The following is a 23218-nucleotide window of genomic DNA, read 5'->3' on the forward strand; positions in this document are numbered from 1 at the left end:
TGAAACAATATTGTTGCCAGAACAAGACCCGAATAATGACACCATTAGTCAGCATACCATGGGGACGAGAAAACCTTGAGTGGTCCTACCGCTAGATGAAGAGCTGTAGACTATTAATAGCCATTGAAAGAAGACGCCGTTTTCTCCAGAGATGAGGCCCTTGGTAGATGTTCAATTAGTCAGCTCTTAACACATGTACATTTAAGCAACATTAAATGGACTCAATGTGTGTTTGTGAATGTGAGTATGAGTATGAATGTGTGTGTTAGTGTGTGTGTGTATGTGTGTGTTAGTGTGTGTGTGTCTCTGTGTGTGTGTGTGTGTGTGTGTGTAAGACAATAATAATTGTAAAAGAAGAGGCCACCAATTTGAGAGTCAGGGAGACACAGTTGGAAGTGTGAGAGGCAGGGGTGGGAACAGATGTAAGAAATATATGTATAAAATTCCTCCAAAGATAAACTTTAAATTAAAAAACACATTCCATATGGGTATACAATTCTCAAACAATAAAAAAGTTGGATCTTGATACTAGAAAATTCACATTTATTTGTCGTGCTGTTCGGAATATATAGGAAATGGAACCAATCTCTACATTCAACACAGGTGAATAAAGAAAATGTGCTATAAACACATAGCAAAATATTTTTCTGACACTATAAAGTAAAATCATGCCAGGGGTAGTGGCACATGCCTTTAGCCCTCTGCTCAGGAAGCAGAGGCAGGAGGATGGCTGTGAGTTCCAGGCCAACCTGATCAACAGAGCAAGTTCCAGAACAGCCAGAAAGCTTTACATAGAGAAAAAATGTATCTCAAAGAAACAAGAAAGAAAAGGAAAGAGATAGAGAGAGAGGGTGCGGGAGGAGAGAGGAAGAGGAAGAGGAAGAGGGAGGGAGAGAGGAAAGGCAGGGAAGGAAGGAGAAAAAAGCCAGGTGTGGTGGCACAAACCTTTAATGCATTTGGGATACAGAGGCAAGTGGATCTCCAATTTTGAGGCTACCCTGATCTATAGAGCAAGTTTAAGGACAGCTGGGGCTACACAGAGAAACATTGTCTTGAAAGAAAAGAAAAAGCAAACCTTACACATGTTCTTTTTATCAAACATCTACCAAAGTTTCAACTATTTGTAACATTTCTACCCAACGTCATAGTTTTGGCTAATTTTCTTGGGCAGAAACCCACACAAATATAAAGATTCAAAACATAGTCATGTTCTTGAAAATTAACACATTGCAGATTAGAGGCTGGTGCCTTGACTACTGTGACTCAGAGGATAAATTGCTTTGAATCCCCCAAGTCCCTCAGTCTGCTAAGGATTCGGGAGATGTCACAGTTGCCTGAGTGTCATGGCTAGTTGCCTGGATGAACCATTTTCAAGTCTGTCTGGTTTCCTAGGGAATGTCCTGATGCTGGAGATAGCGCATCTCCTTTCTCTTTGGTCTGTCAAATGCATGCCTGAGATTTCCCTTGATCCTATAATCCTAACATATACTGATTGCTGCAACTCTGTATCTACCCTTCCTCTAGCATGCATTTGTCAAGGTGAACTTTAGACAAACTCGTTGTTGTTTTCTAAGTAAAACAATTTGAACATAATGTTCCCACCTACAAGTAAACCAGATCATCTGATAAAATTGGTACTACTAAAATTGAGAATATCGAAAAACAGCAGCAATCTGGAACCTTGCGACTCTGGGGCAATATAAATGCTGTGGCTGAGAGCATCTTTAACCACAAAATTTTTGCCTTTTATACATTTTGTAAGGTTGTTGAGTTGTTCTCTTCATGGTCCTTACTAAAGTGCTTATGTTGAGGAAACACACAACTATCCATTTGTTTATTCTTTTTTTTTTTTTTTTTTGTCAAAATGAATTCATATTTGTAGCCTTCTCGTAATGTCTGGTTCAACTACCAGACAAACAAGCAAATACATTCTCTCAGGAGCAATAACAATTTTAGACTGTTTTTTGGTATTTTTGTTTGGCTTGGGGGCGATGTTTTTCTGGTTTTGTTTTTGTTACTTGAATGTTGTGCCTTTAGTTTTTCATGAGAGTTTCTCTGCATAGCAAGCCCTGGACTTGCTTTGTAGACCAGGATGGCCTCAAACTGCCTACCTTTTCTCCCAAGAGATGGTATTAAAGGTATGGGCCACCATATCTGGCATATAAATGTATACTATAATTTGTCTGATGAAGAGTCAGAAGAGTCAGAAACTTACATCATATGTGTGTGTGTGTATGTGTGTGTGTGTGTGTGTGTGTGTGTGTACATGGGTGTTGTAGCATATATATGTATATGATGTCTGCATATGCATACACACAAACCTCAGGCTGACTTAGCACTCTTTTTTTCAATTTTTCAGTTTAATTTACTTCAATCTTTATAATCCAAAAAAAAAAAAAAAAAACTCCACACTGAGGAGAAATTGATAAACATGAGACTCGTGACAGTCTTTATTATGCCTCTATTTGATCTCTTTGTCAAACCCAAAGCCCCAAAGCACTTTCTGCTATGGCCTCCAACCACTCTCTGATTTTCAAATATGTGGCATATAAATGCAAACTGAAGTTATTCAAAATACTTTAGTTTGGTGTCCTAGACTATCTGAATGAGAGTTGTGGGCATGGCCTTGCGCCATCTCACTTTTTCCTTTCTTCTCCCTTTCCTCTCTAACACTAGGTAAAGTCGACCTCCTTTTCTTTCTTAAAATCACCAAAATTATTTTTCATCCCTTAGCACTTCAGAACTCAGGAGACAGCCTCAAGTGATCTCTATGAACTAGAGCCCAGTCTTGCCTAAATAGTGCACTCCAGGCCAGCCAGGGATACAAACCAAGACCCTTTCATACATACATACATACATACATACATACATACATACATACATGCATGCATAGATAGATAGATAGATAGATAGATAGATAGATAGATAGATAGATAGATAGATAGATAGATAGATAGATAGGCAGGCAGGCAGACAAACAGACAGACAGACAGACAGATAGATAGACAGACAGACAGACGGACTGATGGACAGACAGACAGATAAATAGACAGATACTTGCTTTTAAAAGTACATATTTGTACATTTTCATGACACCTCTTTCAGTCCTTTGAAGAGATTCCCTGTTGCAAGAACCTTGGACGTTTTACTGCTATCCTGGCTCTGGACAGTGTTTGGAAGCACCTTCCTTGCACATTCTGCAGTGGCAGTGGGGGATGGGCTGGAGACAGTTCTGTGCTACCTTAGGAATTCTAGCAGCCTGAGGAGTTCTTCTCAGAAACTGCTCCCCAAATGAAGCCAAGCTCTTGACTTGCCCACAGAAAAGAATCTCAGGATGAGCCTGAAAGAAGCAGACTTGCAGTTATTAGAGAGATCCACCCCACCTCCAGGCTCAAAGATCTACACGGGAAATTGCCCAGAAAGATTGCAGGAGCCAGGGGGTGGGCAACTCCAAGGAAGCAGTGCCTTCTAAACACACCAGGGCTGACACACAGGAATTCACAGAGACTGAGACAGTGTGAGTTCAAGCCAGAAAAAGCTCAACATGGAGAAGGGAAAGTGGGTACAAAGGTCCACCTGGAGCCAAAAAGCTGTTTGCAGTTGATAGCTGCTGGGAAAAAACAAAAAACAAAAAACAAAAAACAAAAAAAACAAAACAGTTTTCTTCACTGGAATGTCTGTCACTTTGTATATGAAGAACAACCAAGGGCAGCCCACAGGCCCAGGAGTAACTGGCCAACACAAAACAGATTTCTTGGGGTTTTTTTGTTTTTTTGTTTTTTTGTTTTTTTTTTTTTTTTTTTTTTTTTTTTTTTTTTTTTTTTTTTTTTTGCTTTTGTCACTCATTTGTTCTGGAGTTTTTGTGTGTGTACTTTCTTTTAAAAAAAAACAAAAAACAAAAAACTGTGTTGATTCTTCGTGAATTTCACATCATGAACCCCAATCCCACTAATCTACACCTTATAATTATCTTTATTGTTTACATTGTTTCAAAATAGATACAATGTTGAGTTTCGTGTTTATATTATTTCTGTGGGAGAGAATACAAGATACAAGATACTCTAGTTGCCAACTAAAGGACTCACTATTTGGGGAGAAAGGTTGTCTTTGTGTTTTTAAAAGGTGTGATTCAGGTTGCCTTCGCATCCGCCGCCTCGAGGATCTTCGCTCGCCTGCTCGCTCGCTCTCCCGTCGGTCGTCCTAACCCGCCACCGCCCGCACAACTTGTCCTCTCCCCGCTTGCAGATATGGCTGACATCAAGAACAACCCCGAATATTCTTCGTTTTTCGGTGTCATGGGCGCCTCGTCCGCCATGGTCTTCAGCGCCATGGGAGCTGCCTATGGCACAGCCAAGAGTGGCGGCACTGGTATCGCAGCCATGTCTGTCATGAGGCCAGAGCTGATCATGAAGTCCATCATCCCGGTGGTTATGGCTGGGATCATCGCTATCTATGGGCTGGTGGTGGCAGTACTCATCGCTAACTCCCTGACTGACGGCATCACCCTCTACAGGAGTTTTCTTCAACTGGGTGCTGGCCTGAGTTTGGAGCTGAGTGGCCTGGCTGCTGGTTTTGCCATTGGCATCGTCGGAGATGCTGGTGTTCGGGGCACTGCCCAGCAGCCCCGACTGTTCGTGGGCATGATCCTGATCCTCATCTTTGCAGAGGTGCTTGGCCTCTACGGTCTCATCGTGGTCCTGATCCTCTCCACAAAGTAGTCTTTTTCCACCACCAGTCACAAGATAGAATGTAAAGATCACCCCTCCTCATTCCAGAAGGAACAGCCTGACACATGCACGGGTAGTCGCCCCCTCAGTAGTTGGTCTTGTAAATGTGCAGTGTCCTAGTGCCCATTATCTAATGCCCCACCTTGCCCCTGCTGCCCCGTGCTGTGGACATCTGGGCCCACTCATCTCCCACCCAGGCCCTTGACCAGTGATGATGTCCGCCTCTGGTCGCCCCATCCATCGCCCTAGAGTGCGCCTTGTGTATAAGAATGAATTAGAGTTGTCATTTTTCTCTTCACTGGATGTTTATTTATAAAATATTTGACCTATTTTTTTAAAAAAAAAAAAGGTGTGATTCAGCTCTGTGTGCCTTCCAGAGTGATATGAATTAAATTTGACAGTTAGACCACCTAAAAAACTAAATTCTGTAAGATCAAACAAAATATTCAGCTTGAAGAAGCTATAAGGAGTTGTTGCCTGATTCCCTGGACTTTGTGGGGTGAAAGTGGTTATTGTAAGGTTGTTTTTATAAAGAATTTAGAAATGGTCATAATCATACAGGGAAGAATTAGCCAGATTTGATTATACAGTCCTATTTTAGTAACTAAGCTAAAGTCATAGCTTCATTGGTAAAAATCTTTCTAATTGATGCAAAGTTAGTTATAGTCTTAACAGTACTAAAAAATTGATTTGATACACATTTAAAGTTTAAACATTGTGTTTAGTTGGTTAAACAATACTAGTTGAGGGCTAGATAACAAGCTCATGGTTCTGAGTCATTAAAAAGGTGCTTTTTAAAATATAATTTCAATTTAAGATGGCCAAGAGTTGTCAAGGCTTAACAGTTCAGAGATGCTTTATATAGATACATAATCTTCAAAGGCATCAGAAGTCCACAGAATATGATATTTATAGACATTTTTTTATTAAAGATCATTTGACTAGAGACCTGTCTGCTCCTGACAACACCCCTTCTTAGGTTCTAAGAGGAAATTGAGCATCAGTGAAGTTGCTCCAGTTGTGGCGAGACAGCCACTAGGCAAGAATTGCCTCATTCATCTACAGACAATACTGTCCAGAAAGGAAGCCCTTGGTGGAATAGTCAACTGATAATCTTTGCTAAGACAAAATTATCATCCCTTCAGATTTCTGCATTAAAAAGGTCTGTCAGATATGACCCTGGGCTAGAAGGCTGAAGACCAATGCTCCAATGTTTTGAGAGATGTGGGACTGTCCAAGTGATCAGTGGTCTTTATAAATTGGCTGGTTTTGAAAGTTGTGTTTTGTGCTTCTCATATATCAGGTAATATTAGTTATTCTGGGATTTCTGACCTTGCTGAAGACTGGTAGCCACATAGCCAAACCAGCTGTTTGGCATTAAGAAAGTTAATATAGATCTAAAAAGGTAATTTTCAGATGACATACAATCTAAAACTGAGATTTAAGTGAGGTATAGAATTATAATCTTTTAAGATAGATTAAAAAGGTGCTTTATTTAATAGACAAAATTGATAGACTGGGTGTTAAGGCTGTCTTATACTTTATAAAATGGTAATAGTTGTATTCATTTTATAGTTGAGGGGGAAAAGCCTTTTAACTGGACAAAAAGGGGAAAATGTAGATTGTCCTGAAGCTGTTTGTATTTTAATGTTAATTCCACTTCCCCAAGAAAAGCTGCCTAGTCAAGTACAGGAGGTGACTTCATCTGAACCTTCCCATTTTAATTAGAAAAATAAAAGAGAGCCAGTGACTGGGTGGGGTAAGGGAGGTGGAAAGAGAAGGTCAGAGGGAGGACAGAGGAGGAGGAGAAAGAAATTTCAAGATGGAGACCCATAAAGATGAACTAGAACTAGGTAGGCTTAATTGACCTTAAAAACTATGAACATTTAAGGATTTTATAGGTCTAATATCTTATATAGAAGGGCAGTTTGTATCTTTGTCTATTTGATGAAATCTTGTTGTGTAGAGGGTTCGTGGATTGAGAATTGAATACATAAACCTGTATGAAAAGCTACCAAGCTGTAGAGTTGTGTTTGTGTTGAGTTTGGGGGTAAGGAAACACCTTGGGATGGAGGCAGTAACAGGTAGAGTAAAAGCACCAAGGGAAGGAAGTCCTGCGAATGAAGTGAGACCTGGGTGGCGGCTCGGAGTAGGCAACAGAGGCTCACATGACTCCGAACTAGAAGCGGGCCAGCAGAGTGAAACCATAGGGCTAATAAAAAGATAAGCATTTTTTAATTTTTTAATATTTACTGCAACAAAAGAGCAAGTACCAAATAAGACAAACAGAAATGTTTTAATGTACATAAAGTATTTTTATTAATTATGTTTCATGATTTAATTATTCCTATAGTCCTCTACTTTAATGCTTTCTGTGGGAGAAGAACAAGAAGATGAAGGAGAAGGATAAGGAGAAAGAGGAGGAGAAACAATTAACATTCCTCCATCTTTCCCAGCGCCTATATGTTCAGAAGACTACAGGTTACTTGACAACTTTCTATGCTTTAAAGACATGTATTTTCCAGAAAAGCACTTTCTTGACTCTCCTATTTCCCAGAAAAAGAAACAATAAGAGGGGAAAACCATACTCTCCTCCTTTGCCACTCATGGTTCTGAGAATTCTTTTTCTTTCCTGTCCTATACCTTTCAGGCTGTTGCTTCACTGTATTGTTTTTCTGTTTTGCTCTTAGACCGTGTCATTTCCAAAGCTATTCCTCAGAGACTTGGGATATTTTTTAATAGATAGTTTCAGGTCCATGGAATTTACTAGCCCACCCCTCATTACATTGCTTCTGACTTTGACTGATAGAGGAAGCGACCAGCTTGACTACTCCACTGGGCACAGGCTCCCTGACCGCCAAGATCACTAACACCTAGTGCTCCTCTAATTATACCATGTCTCATTCCTAGCCATTTAACAGCCTCACCACAGGGAGTGACTCCACATCCTGACTGGAAGGCTCCCTTCATTAGCTTAAACTATACACCATAACCTTCTCCCTTTACAATGACCCAAGGGCCCTCCCTCCCAGAACTGTGACAATAAGACAATCTTCATTATTTGAACATGGGCACAGATAATAATTAATGACCTCCGACTTTAAACTGAAAATGTAAAAACTAAGGGTTTACTTTTGCGGCGTTTTGTCTGGTTTTGATTTTTAAGGAACCACTTATTGAAATAATAGCTAAGAACTGGGGGTTTTGTTCTATCTCTTTCTCTAAAGGCTTACGATAAGACTCCTCAGTGCAGGACAAGGGGACATTAAAAGTGCAGGAGGTTTGGAGATCTCACTGTGACTCAAGGTTTCAAATATCTGGAGGTGAAAGACAAAAAACATTGCAACTGAAATTTTGAGGCACTGGTTCACACTTTCTTTACATGTATAATCTAATAATCACATTTCTTACCTTGTGTGGAAAAATCCTCACATGTCAAGCTCTTCATGAAGCACTTAGGATTACCTTGGTTTATAGGAGAGGAAACCTTTACAGAGAATGTCAGTGATTTAGCAAGGAACTCAACAGACACAACTCAAATTTGAACTCTTTGCTTTACTGGGGTATAATGCTGCTTTTCACTGAATTTACTGTTTTGTTTTTTTTTTTTTTAGACTTTGTTGCCTCCTGAAATCATAATATGTAAGCATTTAGGAAAGCAGTGTTTCCTGCCTCTGAATATCCATGGACCCTTCACAGGAAACTTCTATTACATTGAAGTATTGACCACAATAGGAAAAGTAATTTTACTGAACATTTGTTATGAATCATACTATTCCTCTTCAGGCTGAGTAAGTTTAACATGTCTACTGACACACTTACATTGGTGACACTCATTTTTTCATACTTCTAATGACATTTGAGGCATTACATAGTGAGTATCACACCAGTCAACATCATATAATAATGGTTTAAAAAATATTTTCCTTAAAAGAGATGATAAATCAATTTTTTTTAAATTTTGAGGCAGGGTCCTACTATGTAGTCTTGGCTGGTTTTGAACTCATTATGTAGATCAGGCTGGCCTTGAACTCAGAGATCTTGACTCTGCCTCCTGAGTGCTGAGATTAAAGGAATTGGCCACCATGCCTGTCTGGATAAGACAAGCATTTTATTTGATCTTTTTCTTCAGTCACAAAACATGAAAAAATAACATTTTTTATTTCAATAATGGTAGTGGCTTACATTGTTAGAATGTTATCTGTTTTACTATAACAATAAAGATACTGCAATAATCTCTTAATTTACGTCAACAGAAAATTTTTAATATAAATTTATCAAAATTTTAATGTAGATTTATTAAATCTAAGATTATTTTTAAATTTGTTTTATTATTTCATGTGTATGAGTGTTTTGCCTGCATGTGTGTTTGTACACCATGTGCATTCAGTAGCCAAGGAAACCAGAAGAAGGCAAAGAATTCCCTGGAACTCAAGTTACCATGTGGGTGCTAAGAATTAAACCCAGGTCCTCTGAAAAAGCATCCAGAGCTCTTAACCACTGAACCATCTCTACAGCCCCACAAGATGATATTCCTGTAACATGTAAATAAAGGCAAACATCATTGAGTTGATATGACTAAGGAGGACTAGTGTTAATTTTTCCACTCTTAGACTTCAATACAATTTGCTTTACGTGCTATTCAAGTGATGGAAAATACCTAAAACATACATGGTAAACCACTAACTTTGTTGACTATCATTTATCTTAACACAACAATAGATCAATATTAATTACAAATATCATTAATGAGTTTGATACTGACATCTAGGGTAGCAACCAAGAAGACAAGATCAGAACATTTGTGATTATTTCTGAATCCAGGCTCTGGGGTTTGGCTCAATGCTGGCTTTGCCATGTACTAGACTAGTAACTGTAAAAGTCATATTAAACTCTGACCTAAGGTTTTTCACTAATAAATTGGAATTTATGTAATTTGTAACACTGGATATCACTAAATCCAGACACATCGTGCATTAAGATTGACTCCACAGCACTGAAATTCTGATTTCAGGTGGCCAGAATGGGACAAGCATCTCACATTCTTTCTGGAGTTTGGTCCTATCTTTCCTCAGACTTCATAGACAAACATATTTTCTCTGTTTCAAATAATTAAGTCAACGGTGAAATTACACGTGTGAAATAGTTGGAAAATATTCCTCCAGCCAACCATTTAAAACCTGGGATTGAAAAGTGATCAGGGAAGGAGAAAATGAGGAAAGATCTAGAAAGGACTGAGGATAGAAAAGGAGTTTTCCCCAAAATAAGCAAGGAAAATAAATTTAAACACCAGTTTTAAAGAAAACGTTATTGAATACAACTAAAGTGTGTGTTAGACGTGGGCACATAGACAGTGCTCTAACAGGCACCAAGCTCCGATTTCTCTCTAGTTTAAAAGACTGTTTAAGCTCCTGTCTTCAGGCCTGTCTTCATCTTGTGTTTTGTGAAATTTAAAGAGATAGATGGAAGAGGACTTATTAGCATTTCTTTCTAGGCTCCGCACTACAGTTACCTGACAACAGCCAGGTATGCCTGACTCGGTATAAATGGGACTGCTTGCCCCCTCCTTCTCACTTTCTGACTCTCTTGCCCTCTGACCCTCTGACTCTCTTACCCTCTCTGTCCCTTTTCCCCCATTCCCCTCCCCCCTCTCCACTTGTTCATAGTTGGCCTCTACTGCTACTCCTCTTCTCTCTCTCTCTCTCTCTCTCTCTCTCTCTCTCTCTCTCTCTCTCTCTCTCTCTCTCCTTCTCTCTCTCTACTTTCTCCTCACCTCCCCACCCCATGCCCTAAAAAGACTCTATTTCGTACTATATTTGTCATATGGCTGGTACCTCAGAAGGAAGGGATGCCTCTGCATGGTCCAGCCGAGGCACCCCTTCCACCTCATCATACTGTGCCTCTACCAAACATATCCTAGTTCTGTCTTTCTTTTTTATAAAGTGCAACAGGAGTTGTGTTCAAATTTTAAAATCTCATATATTTATTTGGCTTTCAATTTCTATATGAATTTTATTTTAAATGTAACACAGAGACAAGAAAACACCTCCAATCTCTGTTACTAAAAGAAGGAATGCTAGCGTTATCATTCTTTGTGATCCCTTAAATTAATGCACAAAGGTAATGGCTATCAAGAGTTAATAATATTATAGAAAGAGATAAAACTAGTTTCCATTCAAAATAAATGAAGACCCTACAAAGTAGCCCTGCCAGAAAATAATACTTAAATTATATCTATGGTTTAATCATAGTTAGCAAGAGATGCAGGGAACACAAATATATGACAAATGAATTAATAGAGTTAAAATCTGCAAAATTCAAATCTCCCTCTCCCACCCCGCCCTCCCCCCAAAAATCACTAGGGCCTGCAGAGATGGCTCAGCAGTTAACAGCACTTGAAGCTCTTGCAGAGAATTGGGTTCAGTTCCCAGCACCCGCATGATGGCTCACAGCCACCTATAACTTCAGCTTCAAAGAATTCACACTCTTCTCTAGTCTCTGCCAGCAAGCACATGCACGGTGAACTACATATATCCGTCAGACACGTGTGTGTGTGTGTGTGTGTGTGTGTGTGTGTGTGTGTTTAAAAAGCAACCAAGCAAGCAAGAAAGCATTCCAAAAAAATAATGCTTTTCATCAAACTGAAATTTTAACATGTTCTAATGTGCCTATAGCCCTTGTTAAAAGTAGTTGGGCTATTTTTTTGTTGTTGTTCTTGTTTTATTTATTTACATTCCAAATGTTGCCAGCCTCCGCAGTACCCCACTCCAAGAATTCTTCACCTAATCCCCCTGTAGATTGTCCTGAAGCTGTTTGTATTTTAATGTTAATTCCACTTCCCCAAGAAGGGCTGCTCAGTCACATACTCAAGTGGTGACTTCATCTGAACCTTCCCATTTTAGTAAAAAAAAAAAAAAAAAAAAGGAAAGCCAGTGACTGGGCAAGGTGAGAGAGGTGGAGAGGAGGGGTCTGAGGAGGTCAGAGGACAAGGGTGGAGGTTGTCACAACATGGAGGTTCCCAAGGACCAGCTAGACCCAGGTGATATTGATTGGCATTAAATAGTTATGAACATTAAGGATTTTATAGGTCTAATATCTCATATAGAAGGGCAGTTTGTATCTTTGTCTATTGGATGTAATCTTGTTGTGTAGAGGGTTTGTGGATTGAGAGTTGAATATATAAACCTGTATGAAAAGCTATCGGGCTGTAGAGTTGTATCTATGTGGGATTTGGGGGTAGAGAAACACCCCTGGCCAGAGGCAGAGAACAGTTGGTAGAAAACCACCAGGGAAGAGAGTTGTGCAAATAGAGTGAGATCCGGGTGGTGGCTCAGACGGGGTGACAGAACAACTCCGAACTAAAACCGGACCTGAGGAATGAGACCTCGGGGCCGATAAAGAGATAAATCATTTTTGTTTTTTAATATTTACTGCAACATCCCCCTTCCCTTTTGCCTCTGACAGGGTGCTTCCCCAACCCTTACCCCCACTCCCTCACATCCCTCCCCTTCTCCTGTATTACCCTTCCCTCGGGCATCAAGTCACTACAGGATTAGGTTCTTCCTCTCCCACTGAGGCCAGACAAGGCAGTCCTCTGCTACATATGTGCCAGGGGCCACAGACTAGCCCCTGCATGCTCTTTGGTTGGTGGCTGACACTCCAGGAGCTGGCAGGGGTCCAGGTTGGTTGACACTGTTGTTCTCCCAATGGGATTGCCATCCCCTTCAGCTCCTGCAGTTCTAAGCTAGTTGGGGCTTTAATGACATCAGATATGCTTTGAAATTTGTAGTTATAGGATCTTAGGAGTTGTTGCGGATCATGGCACATTGAAATAAAATAAAACTTATTTGTTTACAAGAGAGGAAGTGGTTCTACACATGAACTGCAACTCCAGAGACCTGAGTATCAAGTGCAACAAGCTGGGAAGAAATCATAACAGTATTAGATAATCAGACAGAATTACTTTATTTTAAGTGTTAAAAGAAGTGGTGGTACTGTTTTGTCTTTGTTTGTCTGTTTTTCATTTTGCTTTTGTTTTAAGGAAATGTCTAATCTAGTCCAAGCTGACTCAGACCTGCTATGGAGCCAAGGATGACTTTGAACATCTGGCCCTCTTGCCTCCACCTCCCAAGTGCTAGAATTATGGGGTGTGCCACATCATGCCTTGTTTGTGTGGTATTAGGATTGAACTGAGGGCTTTGTGCACGTTAGACTGGCATTGTGCCAACCGAAATTCATTCCAGCCCCTTGGTTATCATGTATAAAGAAAGGATTCTGTCAGATATGATGGGTCACATCAGGATTTTCAGCATTTGGAGGGCTGAAGCAGGAGGATTATACACTTAGGACCAGCCTGGGCTACATGGTAATCTCAGTTACTATGAGTTAGAAAATGACAGATTGTTTCAAAGGACCAAAAGGGGAGGACAAGATGAGGAGGAGGAAAGGAGAAAAATGGGAGGAAGTTCTTGTTCTGAAATATGTAATTTACGGTAGGATTGATAGGATATAAACTGGAATTAAAAATCATTCAGTTTGGCCAGTGGAGAGAGGTAATGGGGTATCAGTAGAAGTCAGTGAATTCATCATGAATTTAGGGTTTTTTGGCTTTTTGTTTTGAGGGAGGTTGATTTGGGGTTTTGGGTTTGTTTTGTTTTGTTTTCAGGAGGGTTAGTTTGCTTTTTTTACATTATGTTAATATTTTTCCATAATAAAATTTTACCCGAAATATTACTGGACCTATTTGCAACAATCCCAGTTTTTTAGTTTCTCCCAAATTTTTTCAACAATTTTCTCTGGGCATAAATAAGTAATTTATTATTTTGGAATACCTGTAGCTTTCATGTTTCCAAAACCAACTGAGTTAAATATAAATATCACACTAGTTACTTAATTGTCAAAATCTGTTTTCCTTGAAAAGTATCTTTTTGAAGTGTATCACAAAAGTAATTTTACTAAAATACAATTCTTGCTACATAGTGAGCACCTTAAAATGGATTTCCTAGTAGCTTGGGTAATTCTCCGGGAGGAGAGCGCCCTCTGCTGTCTTTATGGAAATTGTCACAACAAATAAGGCACAATCAATCGAGTGCCTCCTTGATCGATTTCCAGTATGAGTCATTCTAAATAATAATATGTAGTCAAGCTTGAGAGCAGAGCTGGTCAATGTTGTGGAGATTAAAAATAAATATACAAATGTTCTACTGTTGTGGAGATTAAAATTAACATATAAATGTTCTAGGTGGTTACACCTCTTCTATATTCTTTATTCCAAACATGCTCCAAAAATGAGAAAACCATTTTTTATTTGAAGAAAGAGTTCAGTAAGTGTTGTTTTTAAATTTCTTATGATAAGGCATCTGAATTTTTGTTATAGTTTTCTTTTGGGTGGGATGAATTGGTTGATTGGTGGGTGGGTTTGATTTTGGTTGTTGTTTTACCAATTTCCCACCTATAACCTTGGGCAACAGGTCAATATATATTTATCAATGTCTGTTAGACCTTTGAGCCTGACAGAACAAAAAAACTGTCAGTAATTAAAAACAGCTACCACTGCTAACCACATTGGATCTCAGAACATTATACTGAATGTCCATGACTATATCAATAAATACACAAAGTCGGATTCCTTGGGAAATAAAGCGTATTAAAAATGATACAAAATGAAGTTTAAAAACAAACAAAACATTGGACAATCCTCCATCACCACCATCAGGAGTCTGGTGACACCGGGGGTCGAACTTAGGGCCTCTCCTATGCTGGGTGAATTTTCTATTACTGAGCTGTATCTCCCACATTCACGAGCAGAGTTTCCACAAACAACATCAAGACCACTTAGGAATCGTGTCTGGAATCATGCTTAAGCACAGACAGAAAGGTTCATGACAAGCAACACAGCCTGGTCACACCGCTCCAGAGCTAGTATGAGCTCGAAATTCCTTCAAATCCTCTCCTGTTCTCCACAGTTGTCAAGGCGCCCACCTTTCTGAAGATGCCCCACTCAGACTCAAACATCACTGTATCGAGTCCTCAAAACTTAGAGTGTATAAACCTAAACTCCACACATACACCTTTCAACCAACTTACTAACCAGTCCTATACAGTAGGTCTCCACTATAAAAAAGGTTTTACCAAAATGAGCTTTGCATCAATACATGTAGATTCTGTTTACAGGTCTTTGATTGATCTCATGTCCGCTGTCTTCATCTTCCACACTACATATCTGGGAGACGCGCCACGGTGATTAGAAACCTTATTTTATGTAAGAGTATGTGGTTTGTCAACCGACTTCATATCGCTACCAAAGGCATGATCACGAGGGGGAGAAAATCTTTACATATCCAGCCCCCTGTTCAAAGCCACGAGTCGGAGAAGCTGCAACTCAGAGGAGTAACATGAATGCAAGCTAGCTCAGCACAAAGTGCAGATCAGCCAAAGTGAAGTGTGGCATGGGGGCGGGGTGGGCAGAAACAATCCACAGTGCAAGCAAAAAGGCTGTGGTGGTCTAATTGGTCGCAGAGACTGATTGGTTCTGTTGGGTAGGTGGGTGGATGAGCCAAGTGGATATCTGGTAAGAGTGGCCAGAAGGAGGCAGCACTGAGCAAAGCTGAAGGGCCTGACCGGTCTGACAGTAACTACAAATGTAAATGAGTTGAGTCAATAACAGCCCGTTAGCAGGCATTTCTTTCCGTGGCAACCATTTATTGGTCATTGTTCGTTGTATTTGCTGGCAGTTCTCAACCTGTGGCGCAAGACCCCTTTGGAGGTTGAACGACCCTTTCACAAGGGTCACCTAGGACTATCGAAAAAGGTAGATATTTATATTATGATTCATAATGGTAGCAAAGCCACAGTTATAAAGTAGCAATGAAATAAATTTATGGTTAGCGGTCACCACAACACGAAGAACTGTATTAAAGGGTCACGGCATTAGGAAGTTGGGAGCCACTGCTCGGAACTTATCACTGGGGCTGATGGTTTATATGACCACCACTCCACAGTCCAATAATTTCAGTACTAGAAATTGGCATGTTCTGGGAAGAATTTGGGACTTAATCTTTTGAAATGTGCTTCACCTTGAGATGAGTCCTAATCACTGAGGCTGGCAAGACAGAGAATTGTGTTCTTCTGTTCACCATGGCCTAAGGTCTGGCTGCAGTACACTGAATGACTCAGGGCCCGTGCAACACACTTAGGAAAGCTCACCTCTGCTCCTGACCAGACCCAGAGCAAGGTTCCACACTTCACACTAGGTGGAGGACAAGCCAATAGAACGAGCTTAGAGCTTATGCGCTCTTCCTTCTTTTTACCACAGGGCTGCAAGTGCTAAGCTAGGCATGGCTTCTGAGATGAACAGGATTCCTTACATGGGTGCTGCTATGATTCTGTATTACTGGTCAGTGAGGCCATTTGTGGAAAGACCAACTTCAGAGTAGAGTGGAACTCTGGGGCAGATCCATTTTCAGGTGGAGCAGAGCCTGGTCTGAAGCCGGGGTCTACCATGCAGGTGCTGATTGAGCTTCTGACCTCTGTCATTTGACTGAATCGATCACCACCATTACCTCATACTCAGAATTCTCATCTCCCACCATGTGCCAACATCCCCTCAGAATCAGGGAGGACACTAAGCCTTGGATCCATTAACAGACACAAAATCCTAACAAGAGAACTCAACAAGAGTCTAAAATTTAGTACTCTCCTCATCCCAAAGGACAAGGCTATAATGCAGCTTTTTTTTCCCTGTTTTCCCCAAATCTTAGCAGCATTGCAAGCCCCAGAACCTGAACTCCAACACCAGTGCCAGAAAAGGAACAATGAGCCAGTAAGAAGGAGACAAGATGAAAGGACTCTGTTACACTCTAAGTGCCACAGCTCCACAAGTCACTAAGACACACCTCAGACAATGCTGTTCAAAACCTTGAACAAAGGTCAAGTGTCAAGCAGAAGCCCGGAGCCCAAAGAGTAAACCTCAAGCAAATCCCACGACCCTTAACTAGAGAGACACAGAACTTGACACTGCCTCTTCTTCAGAAAACCAAGATCACTGTCCAAGCTCAGCTTCCATAAGTGGAACCAAAACCCAGAGCCGGGACCACAGAAGCCAGAGCTACGACCTGAGGTGGCATCATAGCTGCAAGTTCGAAGCTATGATTCTTCTTCCCAGTTTCAACTCCCTAGTCACTGAGGGTACAGATACTGCCCAGAGCTTGTAAGTGAGAGCTGTGCATTTTGGAATCCAGACATCAGAAACACAGACCTAGGGGGATGATAACTTGGACTACTCTGGCTGGAGCTGGACCAACACTGGCGTGATCTTCAACCTGAGACACTCGGTGCCTGCAGGGCTAGTTAATGGATGCCCTTTCATTTATCCCCATTACATCTGTCAGGTATTTTCACAAAGAATCTGGTTTCAAAGACAAGACACACCACACCGATCAAGCTTTGCTGGAATGTATCAAAAGCACAGCCATCTTTAGCAGTTTCTTCAGTAGGTGTTATGTTCTCGGTATCAGAGGAACTGGGTATGTAATAGACACCGCCTGCTGTTGGACCATGTAACTAGCAGAAGGCTGTCTATCAGACTGGGTAGCTGAGGGGCACTTTCATCCTGTGATGTACTGTGTGGAGATTCAGGAGGCTCACAAGGATTATATGGCAAAGTATCAGATGATGTCACACTGTTCCTGGGTAGCAGCAGGAGACACTAGTACATGACAGTGAGGTTTTATGTTAAGTATTCACTACAGCCAAAGGAAACCTTTCCATACAGAGAGACAAGTTGCATGCCAAGAGCCATGCAGCTAGACAAAACAAAACACAATGTCTACATATTTCATTCTGTAATGGAAACAACGAAAACCTAACAATGCTGGCATCCTGTGCCCGCATCATGGATATCTCCCAAATTGTAATTTAAAACCAACTTCAGTGCTGGAGAGATGCCTCAGTGGTTAAGAGCACCTGCTGCTCCTCTGAAGAACCTAGGTTCAGTTCCAACACCCACATGATGGCTCACTACCTCCTGGTCCAGTTCCAGGGGCATCTTACATCCTTTTCTGGTACCCATGGGTACTCTATACACAGGATTCACATACATACACTTGGCCACACATGTACATATAAAATATGTCAGTAAGTCTATAAAACATTCTCTGTTTTATAAAAAGAAAACACACAAATGTTCAGGGGGAAAAAAAAAGAACCAGCATATTTATTAACTGTGGGATAATAAATAGTTATGTCAAAACAAATAAAAAAGGTAAGACATGTTTTTAAAGTACTATAGGCAGCTGGGAAAAGAATTCAAGATTTCAATATCAAACTCTATGTCTGTGTAGAATGCCTGGTGTTGACTTTGTGGCAAAATTAACTCAAGAATGGGGAATTTGCAGCTTCCCAGGAGAGGAAATATTAATTTAGAAGGAGTGGATGGAGATTAGTCAGCTCTGCATCACTGTAACAACACACCTGAGGCTGGATATGAAATAAAGAGGTTTATGTAGATTGTATTTCTAGGCATTTAAGCCATGACTCCACTAATCTGGGCCTCTAATGAGAGTGGCAAGATCCAAAGTATCTCCTCATTGTCATGCTAAGGACCAAGCCTTTACCTTAGGACCTGTGAGAGACAACACCTTAAGTACAGCAGAAATGATGTTGGTGACCGGGCACAAAGACATTGAAAGGAAGTGAAGGTTAATGATCATTAAGTGGCAAGATCTGAGCCTACTTGATCTACATAACAAATTCCAAGTCACCCCGGACTATGCAGAAAGACCTGGGCTCACCACCCTCTCCAAAGGTACAGAGGATAAGGAAGAAGGGTGAACCGCATAACAATGGACTGAGCGTCAGGCACATCTAGGAGCATGAGAGCAGATGGAGAAGAAATAAGTCAGGGCTAATGGGTTGGATGCACTTAGGACTCTTTGGTAATAACTGTCACAGATGACGGCAGAGTTAACTAGGTCAGCTCTCCAAGCTCAAGCAAGGAGATATACAGCAGACTATAAACATGGCTGAGGCCCAATGGTTATAATTAACCGTGCTACCTCTGTGTGTCGAAGGAAAGTAAAGCTATATGGACCACAAGGGACAGTTCCAAGATGAAGGGCTCGAGGCTTGCATGCCTAGGAAGTCTAAAAGCCATTGGAATCTGGTGCCAGCCCAGAGTGTGCTAAATACTAATAGGAGAAAGAACGGGACTGCACGGACTTCTCTATGCGGCAGTCGGTCACTGTACATGGCATTAGAAATCCAGCTCAGCGAACCCCAGGCGCTCCATTGCTAAGTGCTCACCTAACCACCAAGCAGGACTGTGAAGTGCCTAGTCAGTTCCCACCAGAATGCATCCCTATTAGGATCCTACCAGATGGTTCCATCCAACCAGGTAGGACCACAACTTTGGAGGAAGGTTCAGAAGTAGGTTTATATCATATTTCAGGCATGCTTTCTTTGTTTTAAGTTTATAACCTCTTCTTCCTTGAGCACCAGAGAACACTGGATTTAAAAGAGATACTCTATAGGTAAAGTTTCCAAACCCCCACTATCCTACTACTAAAGTTGATGTTAGATTAACTTCCTGGCTCCCTTGGCCTGGAATCCTGATAAACGTACAATGTCAGCTGTGTAGTGACCATGGGGAAAATGGCCTCTCACAAAGGGATACAGAAAATGTGGTACGTTTATGCAATGGAGTACTACTCAGCTATTAGAAATAATGACTTCATGAAAGTTACAGGCAAATGGATGGAATTACAAAATATCCTGAGTGAAGTGACCCAGTCACAAAAAAACACACATGGTAGGTACTCACTGATAAGTGGATATTAGCCAAAAAGCTCAGAATACCCATGACCATATGAAGCTCAAGAAGAAGGAAGGCCAAAGTGTGAAAGCTTCAGTCCTACTTAGGAGGTAGAGGGAGGGAGAAATCTGGGAGGGAGAGAGAAGTGGAGAGAGAAAGGGGGGCAGGATGAGGTGTGGGAGAAGACAGAGGGGAAGAAGTACAGAGGGTCAGGAAATTGAACAGAAATATGTATGGGGGGATGGGGAACTGTGGGTAGCCACTAGAAAGTCCCAGATGCCAGGGACGCAAGAGGTTCCCAGGACCCAACAGGGATAACATTGGATGAAATATCTAACAAAGGAAAGAGAGGATCTGTAGAGACCATATCCAGAGGTTAGGCATGGCCCCCAGTTGGGTGATGGGGCCACTCACCCTTCTCAAAAATATTAACCCAGAATTGCTCCTGTCTAAAGGAAAGATGGAGACAAAGTGTGGAGCAGAGACTGAAGGAAGGGCCATCCAGAGACTGCCTCACCTAGGGATCCATCCCATATACAGTCACCAAACCCAGACACTACTGTGGATGCCAAGAAGTACTTGCTGACAAGAGACTGGTATAGCTCTCTCCTGACAGGCTCTACCAGAGCCTGACCAGTACAGATGCAGATGCTTGCAGCCAACCATTGGACTGAGCACAGGGTCCACAATGGAAGAGTTAGGGGAAGGACTGAAGGAGCTGAAGGGGTTTGGAACTCCATAGGAATAACAACAATATCAACCAACCTGACCCCAGAGCTCCTAAGGACTAAAACACCATCTAAAGAGTACACACAGAGGACCCATGGCTCCAGCTGCAAATGTAGCAGAGGATGGCCTTGTCAGGCATCAATGGGAGGAGAGAGCCTTTGTCCTGTAAAGGTCAATGCCCCAGTGTAGAGGAATGCCAGAGTGGCGAGGCAGGAGGGAGTGGATGAGTGGGTGGGTGAACACTCTCATAGGGGCAGGGGGATGGGAGGGGGTTTTTCTGAGGGGAACCAGGGAAGGGGGTGACATTTTAAATGAAAATAAATAAAATAACCAATAAAAACAAAACGAAACAAAAAACTGACCTCTGACAGGAAGGAGAGAATGAAGTAAAAATATTAGTTTAGGAGCCATAGTTTGGGCTTCCCAAGTGTGACTCTGTGACTCATGGGTTCTTTACAAGTCCTGGGAACTGCTTATAAAGCTGGGGTCAGCTGAAGTCTTGCTAGAAGAACTGCTGTGTAGAGTGTAGTCAGGTGTTGCTTTACTGTAGGACAATTCTCAGTGCTCAGTGGTTCCCTCATGCCAGACTGTCTTTAATCTTTCTCCTTGCTCCTACCCCTCCCGTTTTGCTCTCCCCGCCTCCTCCATCTTTTATAGGCTTTGGTGGTGGTGGTGGGGGTTGATTAGTTGATTTTTTTTTTTTTTTTTTTTGGTTTTGTTTAGGGGGGTGGGAGAAGAAGTGGTGTTTTGTTTTGCTTTTATCTTTGGTTTTGAGACACAGTCTCACTATGTGTCTCTAGCTGGCCTATAACTCACTACGTAGACCAGGATGGCCTCAAACTCATAGAGACCTGATGTTTCTGCCTCTCAAGTGCTGGAATTAAAAACTGTGCATTCCCTTTCGTTCTTTTATTTTTTTTTTTTTTTTCATTTTTTTTTTAGAAAGAACTGGAGTGGTCAAAGGCAGGAATTATATTGGTCTGTGAGGATATATGTGAGGGTTTATATATATTTTCTCATACATGTTGACTTGGTATGTCTCCTTGGATGTTTCATGTGTGCTAGTGTGTGCCAGATGCTGCTGCAAAGGCCTTCTGTGCTGTTTTCCAGCATGAACCATGTATGTGCTCTGATTCTACTTTTTGCATCATAGGAACACTACCCCTGGGGACACTGGGAAAGATGGACGAGGTTATGTGGTGTTCAGCAGGAGGAAACCAGCAGTCACTTAGGTGATCCGGCTGCATTCAGATCACATGGCTATCTGTACAGAAATATCTGTGAGCCTTTATAGTTTTATATATAAATATGTATATATTTAATGACTGCATAAAGTAAACTAACCATGTTTCTACATACAACAGAAAAATAATAATTACTAAAAATGTATTTTTAAAAAAGTTTTAATACCACTAAAATATGTTATGACACCCCGCCCTGGCTAAAACATACAAAATATACCAATAAAAATTCTTTTATATTGTTATATGATATCCTTTTATATTTATTAATATTCCAAAATATAGCAATAAAAATTAGAATCCTGGTTAAATTAAACTATTAATTTGAGACTTAGTAGTACATTGTTAAATCTAAGTTGACTGGAGGATTAATGTTGCAATAGTGAAAACATCGGATTTTTATGGTAATTGAAAAAAACAGTTCTATCATTTACTTTGATCTCTTGTAGCTTTAAAAGAAAAGTCTGAAGGGCCGGGTGCTATTATCTGCCACAGCATCAGCAAACAGAGCAACGTCAAATACACAAAGTCCAAAAACTAGTCCACACATACTCACCTAATCTACAATGTGCCACTTTAATTTTAATGTAGAAAACTGTCAATTAGCAGTGCTTTACCAATGGATACGTATTAGGGACAGTCAGAAAGTTTAACGGTAAAACTTCAGAAGAAACATGGGAAGATATCCTCATGAGAGACAAGAGTTCATCTCTCACAATATTAACCTCAAAGGAAAATATTAATAAATGGGGCTGTTTTAAGAATTAAGGTAAGGAGGTTTGTATAGAAGGAGTTGGAGGGTAGAAAGGGAAAGGGGTTGTGTAATTATATTATAATCTCAAAGAAGGTAGAGTGTTCCTTGGTGTTGGAGCGCTGGCTCAGTGGTTAAGAGCATTAAGTGCTCTTCCAAGAAACTGGAGTCCAACTTCCAACACTTACATGGCAGGTCACAACCATCTGGAGGTCCAGTTCCAGAGGATACTTTAGCCTTTTCTAGCCTCCTTCATCAGCAGGCAGCCGTGTGTGGTATATGTCAGACACACAAAGCAAAACACCCAGACACATTTAGAAAAAATATATTTTTTAATTAAGCTCTTAAATTGATTGAAAAGCAATACTGGGAGAAGTAAAAACCTGAAAAGGTACCTATGATGACTAAACAGAGGAGATTTGTATTCAGGATGAAAAACTTCCTGTCAGCACAGAAAGTACAGCTCGATTGAAACAAACTACAAACACTTTGAACAGGTAGCTCACAGAAGATGTGTAGATTATCAGTCGCCATGTGGAATATTTTCATTGTTATAACACACAGGAGAAATAGAATAAAAAATGCAGGACAATATCACTTTACACCTACGAGAATGGCCAAGGTCAAAAGAATCGATGTGCAGCCTCCTCCCGGAGATGAAGAATGTATACACCAGATGCACACACAGGTTACCGGCATGTGATTCCTTTTCCTCGAATCTAAGTGCCTGCTTTTCCCACCACCACCACCAACCAGCCAGCAAATCCGTGCCCATATCTACCAAAAGAACGTTCATGAGTGCTTCTTTTTTACAATTTGTTTTCACTCTTTTTAACCTTGTATATTTGTGTGGGTTTGTACTCATAAGTGCAAGTGTTCATGGAGTTTGAGTGTCAGACCCCTGTAGCTGGGGTACCAGAGTTTGTGAGCTCCCTGATATCAGTGCAGGAACTTAACTCCG

General features: G+C 40.9%; 1 protein-coding gene across 1 annotated transcript; it reads left to right on the forward strand.

Annotated features, from left to right (window-relative positions):
* Positions 1 to 4247: 4247 nt before the first annotated feature.
* On the forward strand, positions 4248 to 4755 carry LOC308417338 (V-type proton ATPase 16 kDa proteolipid subunit c-like; the record flags this gene model as incomplete). Its single annotated transcript, XM_080912574.1, has 1 exon — positions 4248 to 4755. The coding sequence occupies one exon, from the start codon at positions 4248 to 4250 to the stop codon at positions 4716 to 4718; it is 471 nt and encodes a 156-aa protein (XP_080768700.1). The 3' UTR covers positions 4719 to 4755.
* Positions 4756 to 23218: the final 18463 nt, after the last annotated feature.

Source organism: Micromys minutus, assembly GCF_963924665.1.
Source record: "Micromys minutus genome assembly, chromosome: 2".
NCBI classification, from domain to species: domain Eukaryota; kingdom Metazoa; phylum Chordata; class Mammalia; order Rodentia; family Muridae; genus Micromys; species Micromys minutus.